At 31.3% G+C, this 12,806-nt stretch overlaps 2 protein-coding genes across 3 annotated transcripts in view; both read right to left on the reverse strand.

Moving 5' to 3' along the window:
- The window catches only part of LOC145314183 (glycine receptor subunit alpha-4-like), a 252,330-nt gene that overhangs the window by 116,078 nt on the left and 123,446 nt on the right, over positions 1–12,806 (reverse strand). The gene's annotated exons all lie outside the window — the stretch shown is intronic.
- LOC145314160 (uncharacterized) overlaps positions 1–12,806 on the reverse strand; it is a 45,792-nt gene that overhangs the window by 15,749 nt on the left and 17,237 nt on the right. Inside the window, exons 3-4 of the mRNA XM_080153970.1 lie at positions 12,343–12,390; positions 11,533–11,743 (exon numbers count right to left, since the gene is read on the reverse strand). Of these exons, the coding sequence (XP_080010096.1) occupies positions 11,533–11,743; positions 12,343–12,390 (259 nt within the window). The remainder of the gene's footprint in view (positions 1–11,532; positions 11,744–12,342; positions 12,391–12,806) is intronic.

Raw genomic sequence — 12,806 nt, forward strand, 5'->3', positions numbered from 1 at the left:
AATCAATTATTTTCTTAAAATAACACAAAAATCAAATATAAGCAAATTGACAATCTCAAAATGGATATTTCATAAAGTTTGCTAAAAAAAATCCGCGGACATATGAAAATAACTATTTACCATGCCCATAATTTTACATAGGGAAGGTCATAATTTTAGATAAGATAAGATAAGATAAGATTTTATTTCCTCTAAGGTGCATATAATTAGGGCGAGTTACTAATAAAAGTTTACAATTTTTAACTATAGGTTTCTTCCTGAAAAAGATTGCATGTTAATTAAGATACTAGGTTTCTTCCTGAAAGAGATTGCAGGTAAGATAATAAATAAATTATTACATTTTACAGTGAATAAATAATCAATTAAATTGTAATTTATTAGCAATTTTAAGATCCTGTAGTACATTTACTATTTATGTACCTAGCTCAGGGTTGTAGTGAAGTTCTCCTTCCCCGTTCACCTACATTTTACATTTTACTATACAATTATTATTATATAACTGAACACTGAGCAAGCTGTGAAGCTAGTGGATGGCTTAACCCCGGCCGGGGTTGTTGAACCGCAGTTCTTCGCGGCGCTTACCAAATCGTTTCATAGCTTTTAGAAAATAGTTGTAACAATTTGTTTTAGTTACATATTGACATATATAAAACATATATAAGACTACTATACTACGGTATGCTGAATATACCATCTAACAATCATTCCACTAGAATCCATACGGGGTTTCCAAAAATAAGACCAATACAATTATGTTATCGGTGCCATGGAAGTTAGCCATGTTTTTTTTCCCGTTATAAACCGCGACTCCCACCGCCCTAACGTTCCCGGATTAAAAGATTATAAGAACTGAGTAATTTAAAATCCTGTGGGATTTCAATCCCACACTTCTTTGATACCTGTAATTTATTTCCTAACCCGTCACTATATTCCTACATCCCTGATGGCGTTTATTAAATAAGAATAAATTTACATATTTGAGTTTTTTGTTGAGTAAAAACTAGAGGGCTTGATGGATTTTAGCCACATTTAAACATTTAACATTGAACATTGCAATAACAAGGAATACATATGCGTGGTAGGCGCGCATATGTACCTAGTACGTTAAGTAAGACTTAAATAAAACCAAAATAAAACTAAACAAGATATAAAAATTTGAAGATTTTATGAGTATTTTAGAGAAAAACTGATTTTATTTGAATTTTTGTCAGGCATTTCAGGTGGCTTAGGTATCCTAAGTTGATCGTGTATTCAATATCGGCTAAGCTAGTTGTAGAGTGGCTTTGCAGCTTTGAAATTAAAATCTTGTTAAGTTTGATATTAAGAAATTGTTTTTGCTAGATTCAATTTAAGAAGGCTAAAAATCATTTTTAGAAACACATCAGTTTACTAGCATTGTTCTTCAAGTGAAGGTTCTTTTTGTAAAGATTTATAAGACGTTAAGACGTTAAGACGCTAAGACGTTAAGACTTAAGGAGAAAAAGTTTTGACTGAGGTGAGGATTTGGCGACAAGGACTGGACTAGAGATAAAGAAGAATTAAAGAAAGAGATGGCAGGTTTGGTGTCCGAGTGGCTGCGCACCAGAGTTCTGACCGCGGCGGCCGGTCCCTGGAATAACTTATCTGAGCGTTTAACAAACGCTTCCTTGTTGGCAGAGTTCTACCTCTGGGAGGTTTCAATTGAGGACGCTGTTTACCTCGAAATGATTGGGATTTATGACGAGATTAATGAGCTGCGCTCATTTATCTTTGTCAGACAACCCCGTAGCTTGACAGGCTGCCTGTCCGGGTTGCGCTCTTTGCGGCGCACACAAGCCGCCGTTCCTATCATCGAGGAACGGCTCATGGCGTGCGCGGAAAGATGCGCTCAGACTCTTAGTGGGCGGCGTCGGTCACCTTACCTGCCAGAGATTGTTGACGCTAATGAGGATTGAATGACTGAGTGATCTGATTTGGGGAGGAACTGACCGACGGTATGGCTGATTGTGAATAGAGATAGAGAGGAGTGTGAGAAGAGTGGGCTACAGACTAAAGACTATAAGACTGAGTGATGGATTTAATTTTTGTTGAACCCTATAATATTGACGCCTAATTTTGTAGTGATGAATGTATACGTGAAAAAGTATGTATCAACCTATCGTTTATATATTTAGATGAGTCTGCTAGAGCCACCCAGCTCCAACGCTTATTAACCTGTAACTGCAGCAACATAGGGAAGGTCATAATTTTAATTTTTACAAGCGAAAATTTTTTATAAACTGTGTATGCCCGCAACCTATAACTGAATTCGTACATTAGAGTTGTTCTATCGATTTCAAACTTTGCATTGATTTTTGTCTATTCCTGACCTCTACATGGTGGCCCTAACCCTGCAGAACTACTTTATTGCCAATATAACCTAACCTTACCTATCCTAAGGTGAAAAAGCTAATGAACAAATAATTCCATCTCCCTTCTCAGTTTTAGTTTATTTAAAATCAAGGGGGGTCTGTGCTCGACTAAAGACTTTAAGGGTAACCGCCAGAGAGTTTCTTTTATGTTTAAAATAAATTTAAAGTGCTGCGTTGTTTATTTTCAATTGTGTGATTTGTTGAGCTTCGCTTTTAATGATGTTGCCATCCTTGTCCCAAACAAAATTCCTCGCAATCCTTTCAGTTAGTAAACAAGGGGTTGACATGTTAATCCAAGATTATTTTTTCAAACACTTTTTAAATGATGAATATTTTACTTCGGCTTGTCATTCGTGGTCAAGGAACATTGTGTCCATAAGTGGCGCAGAAACAACAAACTTAGAAAAGAGAAAAAATTAAGAATAAGCTGTAATGGATAACTAAAAGCATGTAAGTTTTAATGTGAAACAATAGCACAGCAACCATTTTTGTGGTTGAGTACTTTTCTTTTAAGTGCAAGGCGCAGGGTGAATTTATACAGAGCATTGTACTTTTTAGACACGGAATATGCCGTCACATTAACGTCATTACACTGACTAAGCAAGTGTTCTTATTTTTTAATAGCTACGCTACCAACAAGAACGATTTTGAACACAGTTTTCACGTCTATATGGTTATTGAAAGACTTATTCTAAACTGACATCTTGTCGTTACAATGTGCCGTATATAAAGATTTTCTTCTAAACGATTAAAGCTTTGATATTGCTTTAAGACAACAACTAAAATTAAACAATTTCATATATTAAATTAGAATATTTGATAAAAATATCAATAGATTAAAATGGACAACACAAAATGAAAGATTTGTCAAAATATTGAATAATGGATATTTGTTTAGTGTTGAATTTTAACAAGTACAATTGTGTCTGTAGGGGGATAGAGGAGATGATGAGAAAAAGTTGCATAGTAGAATGGATGTAGAACATACGTTGATATTATGACAGGGGAAAAATTGTTGTCAATTTAGCTTGCTCAATTGAAAGTGAAACTCATTTATTGGTCTGTTCGTTCAAACATTAGAAGGGATGGGGAAGGTGTAAAGGAAATGGAATGGAGAAACTGTTATTTTAACCTGCTGCGTGTTTCACACTTTTAGTGAACATGAAAATCTGACGTAAGATCCAAGTAATTAAATTATTATTATAGCCAAAGATGTACTATAATGTTCAAAATATAATTTTAAGCAATCTAATCTTTAAATATAAAAGTAACATTGTTTTTACTTATAAATGGTTGAAGGTCAGTTAGACAAACATGCTGCAGTTATATATTAGCTACACTTCTAAAAATATTTTGTCATGGGTATAGTGTTCATATTATGTACATAAATACATATTTTCGTGGGTTAAAACATCACATCCACATAAGAACTCGTTTAATAATTTGCCAAAATTAGAAATCAGATTAGCAAAGGATTACAAAAAAATGAAACACAAAATTATTATAATAGCATTTATATCAAATTAGTAAAAGTTATGAGGAACATATTACTCAATTATAAATAAACCTAGATCCCCAAAGCTTTTGATATAACTAATAAAAGAAAGTATTTTCAAACTTTGTTGGTCAGTAAAATTAAGATATTTGACGAACACAGTAATAGTGTCTGACTGATTATGACGTAACAAAAAAATTAGCCAATGAGAGGCCACTATAAATATTACCATTGGTCAATAACGGTCTCTCATTGGCTATTTATTTTTGTTACGTCATAATCAGTCAGACACTATTACTGTGTTCATATTTGACAACATAATCTTAAGCAATTCAAAATTTGGCATTGCGATATTTAGGCGGAAATTATGGCACGTCATTTGTGTATAAATACATATTTGTGTATACAACACTAGAAAATTTAATTTTATTACCTTTGTCCATAGGATCTTTAACTAATGGATAAAGTTTATGAAAATACAATTTTTCTTAAACCTGTTAGTGTAATTTTCTTTAGGAGTCTTGTAAACTTTTTGTCAAACTTAATGTTAACATCCTGATTTTACGGTATATGTAAACAAAAGAGCTCAAATTTAATTAGACATTATGTTAGGGAGCATTACCTTATCTTATAACTATACTAAAAATATTAAAATTATGTAAAAAAGTAAAACCATTCAAATCCCAATTTGTATTTATCTCCATTTTTATATACAACATTGTTTTTCTAAATATTTTTAAAAATAAGGATTGGCCAATGGTCATTTGACATCTTACTTGTATGAGTAAAAAAACTTGGGAATCAAGTCAAAAATACTAAGAATTGCATTTTTTAAAGGATAGACAGACCACCAATTGTACAGGGAGAGCGTAGCGCACCCCAACGCGCGAAAAAGGTAGATTAAAATCTTTGTTTCTGTCAATACGTAAATATGTCTGAATAAATTACTTAACTTATATCTAAGTATCTTATATGACAGAAGAAAGCTTGTTGGAATTTTAAGTATGTCTCCCTTACAACCAAAAGTTTATACCCTATTATACCGGCCCCATAACGATGATATAACACCTTTCTCGTATTTATTCGAATCCGGTGGACAGGAACCGGTTCTCATCAATACGAAAAAATTATGTCTAGCATCGTATTATAAACCGCTTTCTACGAATATAGAATTGTACAATCATAAGATTAAAACCAGTTTTTTTAGCCCGTGCCTTCGGCACCTCGGGGCTAAAAAACGGTTTTAATATAATAATTGTACATTCTATATTCGCGGAAAGCGGTTTATAATACGATGAAAGAAATAACTATTCTAGATTCTGGATTACACCCCTCTCGATTTTGGTGTAATTGGAGTGTTACAGATTTCAGGTGAAAAACTAGATTTTTTTGATTAAACTAAAACCATGACAAATTATACAAAATATCTATAGATTTTTTTATTTAAAATTTAGTCTTAAAGAATAATAATAATACTTTTTGATTGATGGATTTCACTCAAAATGTAAATTGAAGGCTTTTAACGTCGTGCCATCACTTCCGAATATTATAATATTAGTAAAATTTTCATAATCGCATAAAGATACAATAGCAATGAATTAAAAGGGGTTTTAAATAATCTGAGTGAAGCGAGAGGGTAAGCCTAAATTTGTGCTGTAATAATAATTTGCGATTCTGATGAATTGTTAATGTGACAAATTTAGTGGTAGTGATGGAGCACCGCTTTTAGCGTGTAAGAATATTTATGGGCATTTAATTTTTCACCAATCAATCACCAAGATTGGCTATAATAATACACCAAAATAGTCAAAGGAAAGATTTTTAATAGATAGCCATATTATTCTTGTAAAAAACACAGAGACGAGAAACAAATAAATATTTGTAACTAGGATAATTATGTCCATGAGAATGACAAAGGCAGTAATAACCTTCGAATAAATATCTCTTTAGAAAAGGACAAGAGGTGGGGAAAAAACGTATTGCTGAATCGGCTTTGGAAGCAATATCACAAAATTTAATTTTGTACAAATTCATCTATAATTTTATTTTTTTAAATGTTCTAAAATCTCAGAAGGGTTATTAACATAAGAGATTTTTGATAGTTATACGTAAGATTTTTACAAAATTAATTTTGGTGATTTAGCCGAGTTTTTGAGAACCCATAACAGCGAATTTTTTAGTATTACAAAACTTTAGTTTAACTAAATTAACAGAATTTGAGCCAAAATTTAGACAAAATATAATTGTAAAAAGAAGAAGAAACAGATTTTTTTTTAAATCCAATTTGTAGTCATTAAACCCTTAAAAATGTAATTTTTTTGCTCGTAATTTAAAATCTTGGTCAAGCAGACAGACTAATGATACATTACAGCTGTGCTTCTATAAAGAATAAACCAAAAAAAAGTTTATAAAGAAAAGTGAAGGGTTGTTTCGGCGTGAATGAAAAGTTCTCTTTGCCAAATCAGTAAACTAACAAAAACACCAAAAATCTATTTTAAAGCATTGTACGATTAATTTCATAAAAGTTTGAACAAAATAAGATAAAGATAATTTTCTTTTTCACCTTAAAATGCATTTCCGCTTTTAGATAAAGAATTATAGAAAAAACGAATTTTATAAAAAAAAAATCCTTAAAATTTGATGCAGATTTCAAATCTCCCCCTAACATTAAAATTCCGGAAAACTTATATATCTTAGTGCACAGAGATTTATCAGGGGGGTAAGCGAAGGGCGCCCTATAATTTTGACAGGCTCCTTAAAACATAAGCTAGGGCACTCTCCTGCATAAAACTATCATATTGCATCTAGTTTACTTTAGCCTAAAAATAAAGTCAATTTAAACAAATCCAGATAACCTATTGACATTGTGTTAACAGTATTTTATATACATACTTGGAATCTTTGAATCATAAAGAGGGAAAAGAACAAATTTACTGCAAATGTTCTCTCTTTCCCTTTGGATGACATATCAAATCAGAGGAGGTCGACAGTTGACTCCAATTGAACCATTTCTTAAGGATCTGTCAACATTAAGATGGATTATATAATCATTCAACATCACACCTCGCTAAACTTTATTCAATAATCACACCACGCTAAGTACCAATATGGATTATATAATCATTAAACATCACATCCCGCTCAACTTTATCCGTCAATCTCGACTTGCCAAGTTTAAGGATGGATAATATAATAGTGCTTTATAACACCTTGCTAACCTTTTTTTTAAATCACACTTCGCATTAATATTAAAATTGGTTATATTTCATTGATAGATTTCATAGATAACTGCCAGTTCCTATTTGTTGTTAGCTCTTTAAAATATCTTTAAGAGCATAGAAAATGACTTATGTATTTTTTTGTTTATCTTTTAAAATGATTTATATTTAGCGTACTAATTGTATATAAAAAAAGAATATAAACGCCAAATGCGAAGCATTTTGGAAAAGCCAGTTTAAGAGGCTCTGATTTTAACATAAATATTAGAAAATAGACTAATTAAAGAAGTGCAAATAGCAAGAATTTAAATGACGTCACACTTACAATTAATAAAGAAAAACATACCAAAAAGCAAAATTAAAGATTTGATGTGCTTTAAAAATCCTGATGTACACATTCATATAAATAAAATTGCATTCTAAGAACGGATTTTGCAATTAATGCGAAGGATAAGCGAAATAGGCATTCACAAACCCTCCATTTGCAAGACCCGGGGGTTGCAAATTTTGGAATGAAAAATTGCAAATCTTTGTATTTTTTTCAGTTGAAATAACCCTTTATGTTTGCGTCATGGTGCTCACATGCACGCACACACATACACACACACACACACACACACACACACACGCACACACACACACAAACATACACAAGCACAAACTTAAATTGGGATTAGATCAAAGAATAATAGATGTAGAATATTCTTTTAAGAAGGATTTTGATTAATAAAATTTATTCCGGAGCCTTTAAATAAAGTATTTTTGAATGAAACAAGTAATCTTAAACATCGAAAGTTAGATAACTGTTTTTTTTAAATTCTAGGTAAAAGTCAGGTTGTTGATTTCTAAGTAATACAATAGGCCTTAACAGGAATTTTTAAAGATTTTATAGCTGTATTGATATATGTATAAGTTGCAAAGTTGATCTGTAATTTTTAAGAACCCTTTATATTAGTGTTCTATTAAATTGTTCTATGTTTGAAATTGAAAAGAAGTTGATCGTCATGGGTGGGCGGGATATGTAGTATATATAGAAATATATGTATACATATAGATAAATAAACATGTTGAACTACGTAGCTATTGTTATTATCAACAGAGTAATAATGTTTATTTACAATGTTTCCCTAGGTTTTTAATATTTTCAAAAACATCGTAAGTAAAAAAAATCTTCGAACTGAAAAACATTGAGAAAAAAATCCTCCGATGAAAACATTCAATAATGTTTAAAATAATCTTTATAGTGTTAAAGGTAAAAATAGTCACAGTTTTCTGCAATATAGTTGAGATCAATAATGCCAGAATTGGATAACAACCCAATCAAGTCGATAACATGTCAGCCATAGCCACTTTTTGCATCTAATGCTAAATTGTTGACATAAACCATTTAAATTGTCCATATGTTTATAAAATACTTTCATCGTAGCTTATATTAGTTATAATATTATCTTTAACATTGAAAACTATGTCAGATCTTCGACATAAATTAATCTAATGTCATCAAAAGTCTTCTATGTTCAACACGGCCACATAGAATATAGATAAACTTGTATAGAAAGGTCTTGAGAATAAATATGAACAGGCGGACACTTGAATGATCGCCAGACAAATAAATAAATGGTAAAATCCCTTCAATTTTAAGGTTGAACACTCATAACCCCCCTCCCCTTTTTTTAAAACTTTGTATAGTTTGACTACTTGTAAAAAAAAAAACAAGGCTCATTAAAGGAATTTCTAAAATAAGATCTAAATTAGGGGGGGGGGAGGGGGGTGATTGCTCAACTGTCTTTTTAAGGTACATTGCGGACTAACTTATTTAGAGATGACTGACAGTGAAGGGGTAGGTCGATGGAATATAAATTAATATTTTTACCCTATTGCATTTTACTATTTGGCTTAAAGCATATTCCATTAACTTAAAATTTTTAAAAATGCCTTTTAAAAATTAAAAATGAATTTTTTACGTTCCGCAAATGTAATAAGATACATGAATTTATATAAATGGTTTTAAGCATTTTCCATTAACATAAATTTTTGAAATGCCATAAAATAATTGAACATAGATTCTTATAATAGTTATTTTTCGCATCATATTATAGACAGCTTTCCGCGGATGTCAATTTCTTTTATTTTAATATTTGTAGAAAATTATGTGTAATACATCACCTATACATGATTTTTAGGTATGACTGAGAACCGGTTATAATCCAGCGATATCTATCGGTTTCGAAGCCATAATGGAAAATAAAAGATTGAGCTATAGTATAAAAATGCTTGTGTATATATATAAAAAGCAGAAACATACAACCTGAAGGTTTAGACCGTAAATTAAAGTGATTATCACGTAAATAGGGGCCTATTAATTTAACTAATCCATGCACTGTACTGTACACATTTAAATACACATAAATTAGATTCAAGATTTGTAAGACCTTTAATTCGATTTAGTGCTTGACTAATCGATCTTAATGGATTAGACAATAAAACGACAAATTGATTTACATCTGTGATGATAAACAAAATTACCCCTTCTGCACATATTGAGTTTGTACACTAAAAGTTTGGAACCAATCAATCAAAATAAAGTAGCATCAATAAGTTTTTTAGCCAACGATTAAGATAAGGTAATTATAAAACTTAGGGTAACACTTTGTTTTATAGTCCAATGTCTCGTTCCTCCCTGATTGTCAGAAGAATATCTTACAGGCATAATATATGATTAGTAATGAAGTTATTAATTAATGAACGTTGCTTTTGAATTTTGCAATGGAACTGCTTAGGACATTAATAGTTGGTGGATTCATAAATACACATATACCTTCAAGCAATATGGTCAAAGTTTTACAAATTAAGTAGACTTTTGCAAGGTTCTAAAAGTAAAATAATTCCTTTTGGCGTTTGATATTATAGACAGTTGTCTACTGGGAAGAGATTGGACATTGGGCTGTTTATTACGCTAGTTTACTTATTAGTTGGTTTAACAACTTTTGGGTCCTTAAATGAATTTAGATAGGTTGTTTCATTAAGTTGAGTGAATATTTAAACCACTTATTGTAATCTAAATAAGGGGTAATTTGATGTATCATCATTGGGGATGTAAATCGATCAGCCATTGTCTTATCCCTTTAGATTTCTGGTTGTTTGCTGATAAAAAAATTAGAAAACGGCAGTTGAAATAACAATGGTGTGATGACCCAAATCGATGATTAATCCTATAAATTTTTATTGACTATTAAAATTCGCAATTCTTTTGTCTTACTAAAACTTTAACTTCTTTACTATAATAAACTAACTTTGAATATAAATGCTCCCTACTGTGCTCTTCATGTCCACTACTTTTCATTTTAATGCAAAGGCGTGCTCGAGGGGGGTGTAAAGGGGAGTCACACCCCCTTTACTTATTGATATCCTTTATTATCCTTTTACAACCCACTATAACACCTATAACCTATATACTTAACTTTAATATTATGTTTCCAATGAGGGGTGTAATATTTAATAATTTTCGCTCATGTCTTCTCTTTCTTATCTTATTTCAGAGGTGTGTGAGAAGGGGGTGTAAGTTTAATATTCTTCATTTTACACCACACTTGACAAATATTTTACAACCCCTGCAACCTAATCAATCATTTTATTCAAGGGAGGCATTAAAACATGATAGTTTTGTACAAAAATTTGTTGCGCTTCGCGTATCCACTTGTTAAAATGATTCGACTACTTTTTAACTTAATGAGTAGGCAAAATATTTTATTGTTCCTAGCATAATACTAAATATACATGTCATGAATATAATAGAACGTTTTATTATTTACTTAGAATAGCGAAAGGTATGTAAATAGGATTTGATACTGATGTACTTGAAATATAATTAAAAAGAAAACGTTCTTACATTTCCAAAAAAATAGACTTCATAGTGGTTCTAACGGTATGCCTACCTTTTTTCTACCATTAACACAAGCCGCGCAATTTTAATTTTAAAAATCTACGCATTTCTACTTCTCTGTAACGATATTATACAAAAATTAAGTTTCTAAATACTCATTTAAAAAAGGAAATTTACTCCAAAATAAACCTTGTACAAAATTTACATTGATTAATTTATCATCCACGTATTGCCTTTAAAAAGGGTTTATTAGCAGATTACATAAATTTAATTTTAATGCCAGCATTTCTGAGAAAAGTTTTAACTGTAGTAAGTTAGAAGACAAAAACTGTTTGGCACTCTAATTATAGAAATCTGGTGTAAATTTGTAATAATACCTTAGTACTAAAAACCCCAGGGCTAAAATACTTAAAATGCCTATAAAGAAAAAATGTAACAACAATGGTCTTTAAAGAAAGTTTAAGATAGGATAATAAAAAGTGTATTATAAGCAATACCTACTAAAAAACCATAAGTATAGAAACATAGCAATCAGATAAAGCCTACCTTTCCAGGAGGGATGATATCTTTAGTTTCTTTCTTCTTTGCAACCACATTATTCTTGTTATTTGTGTTGTTATTCTTCTCACCCAACCTCGACTTTAGATTGGCGGGAGGACTGTTGTTGTTGTTGTTAGAGGAGGGTGTCTTGTTCTCCTTAGACCCATCGTCCTCCCCCTCCAGCCGGATCTTCACCTGGAAGCTCTTGATCTGCGCTCTAAAACAATTATGAGCGCTATCAAACAAAGTATCCTATTGAGTACTAATAGATCCCCCCTTCTACCTTATTATAAAAAAATGAAAATAAGGGGGGTGGAAGTTTTTCGTTTGTTTGTTTATTAGTTTAGGTCAGGTAAAGTTCATTTATATTAGGTACCATATTAAAGGCTTCGCAGGGTTAGAACCCCCGCAAAGGTTAGGCATAGAAATAAAAATAACCACCCACCCCCCCCCCCCCCCAACCTAATTTTAAATTTATTCTGTCATCAAGTAGCTAAGCAAGGACAACCTTAAAAATCAAATTAATAGATATAAGAAAATTGGAATATTCACCTACATGAATATAATCAATATGAAACAGATTATAGAAGTGGGGGGAGGGGGGGGGGGGTATATAAATATTAAAGTTTAGTATTTACTTTTCTCGTATTCATTCGAATCCGGTGGATAGGAACCGGTTCTCATCCATACGAAAAAACTATGTCTAGCATCGTATTATATCCAGCTTTCTACGAATATAGAAATGTACTAGCCTTAAACGCACATAAAAACACAACAGACAAACTTTGAGTAGATATGATGACTACAAAGTTTTACCTGGATCCGCGTCTGCTCATTGTTCTGCCTACTTGTCCGCTGCCTCGCCTAAAATAAAACAAAATTTAATACATAAAGAACTTACTAATAAAAATATAGCCAATTTTGGAAGATTTTCTAGTAACATGAGAATAAACATTTTATTTGTAATTAGATGGAGCAAAATAATTCTTATTAAAGTTCATTTTGTTGGGGAAAGCTCTATGAAGTTTTATGTATATATGACCAAACCCTGCTATGATAAACCATGCAGGACTTAGTCTTCAGAGTTTTTTTACTCTAACTTCCAGAAAACATGCAAAACAACATTTTACTTTTTAACAAGGTTAATTGGGTTCTTATACATTTATTACCCTTTTATAATTTAAGTTTAATACTATCATAATCCACCGCAAATGATAATATTAAAGAAAAGATTTCAAACCTTCGTACATATAAATTTAAAATATACAATTGAATGCAAA

Source organism: Acartia tonsa, chromosome 3 (genome assembly GCF_053477335.1).
Source record: "Acartia tonsa isolate MP-2025a chromosome 3, ASM5347733v1, whole genome shotgun sequence".
Lineage (NCBI taxonomy): Eukaryota > Metazoa > Arthropoda > Copepoda > Calanoida > Acartiidae > Acartia > Acartia tonsa.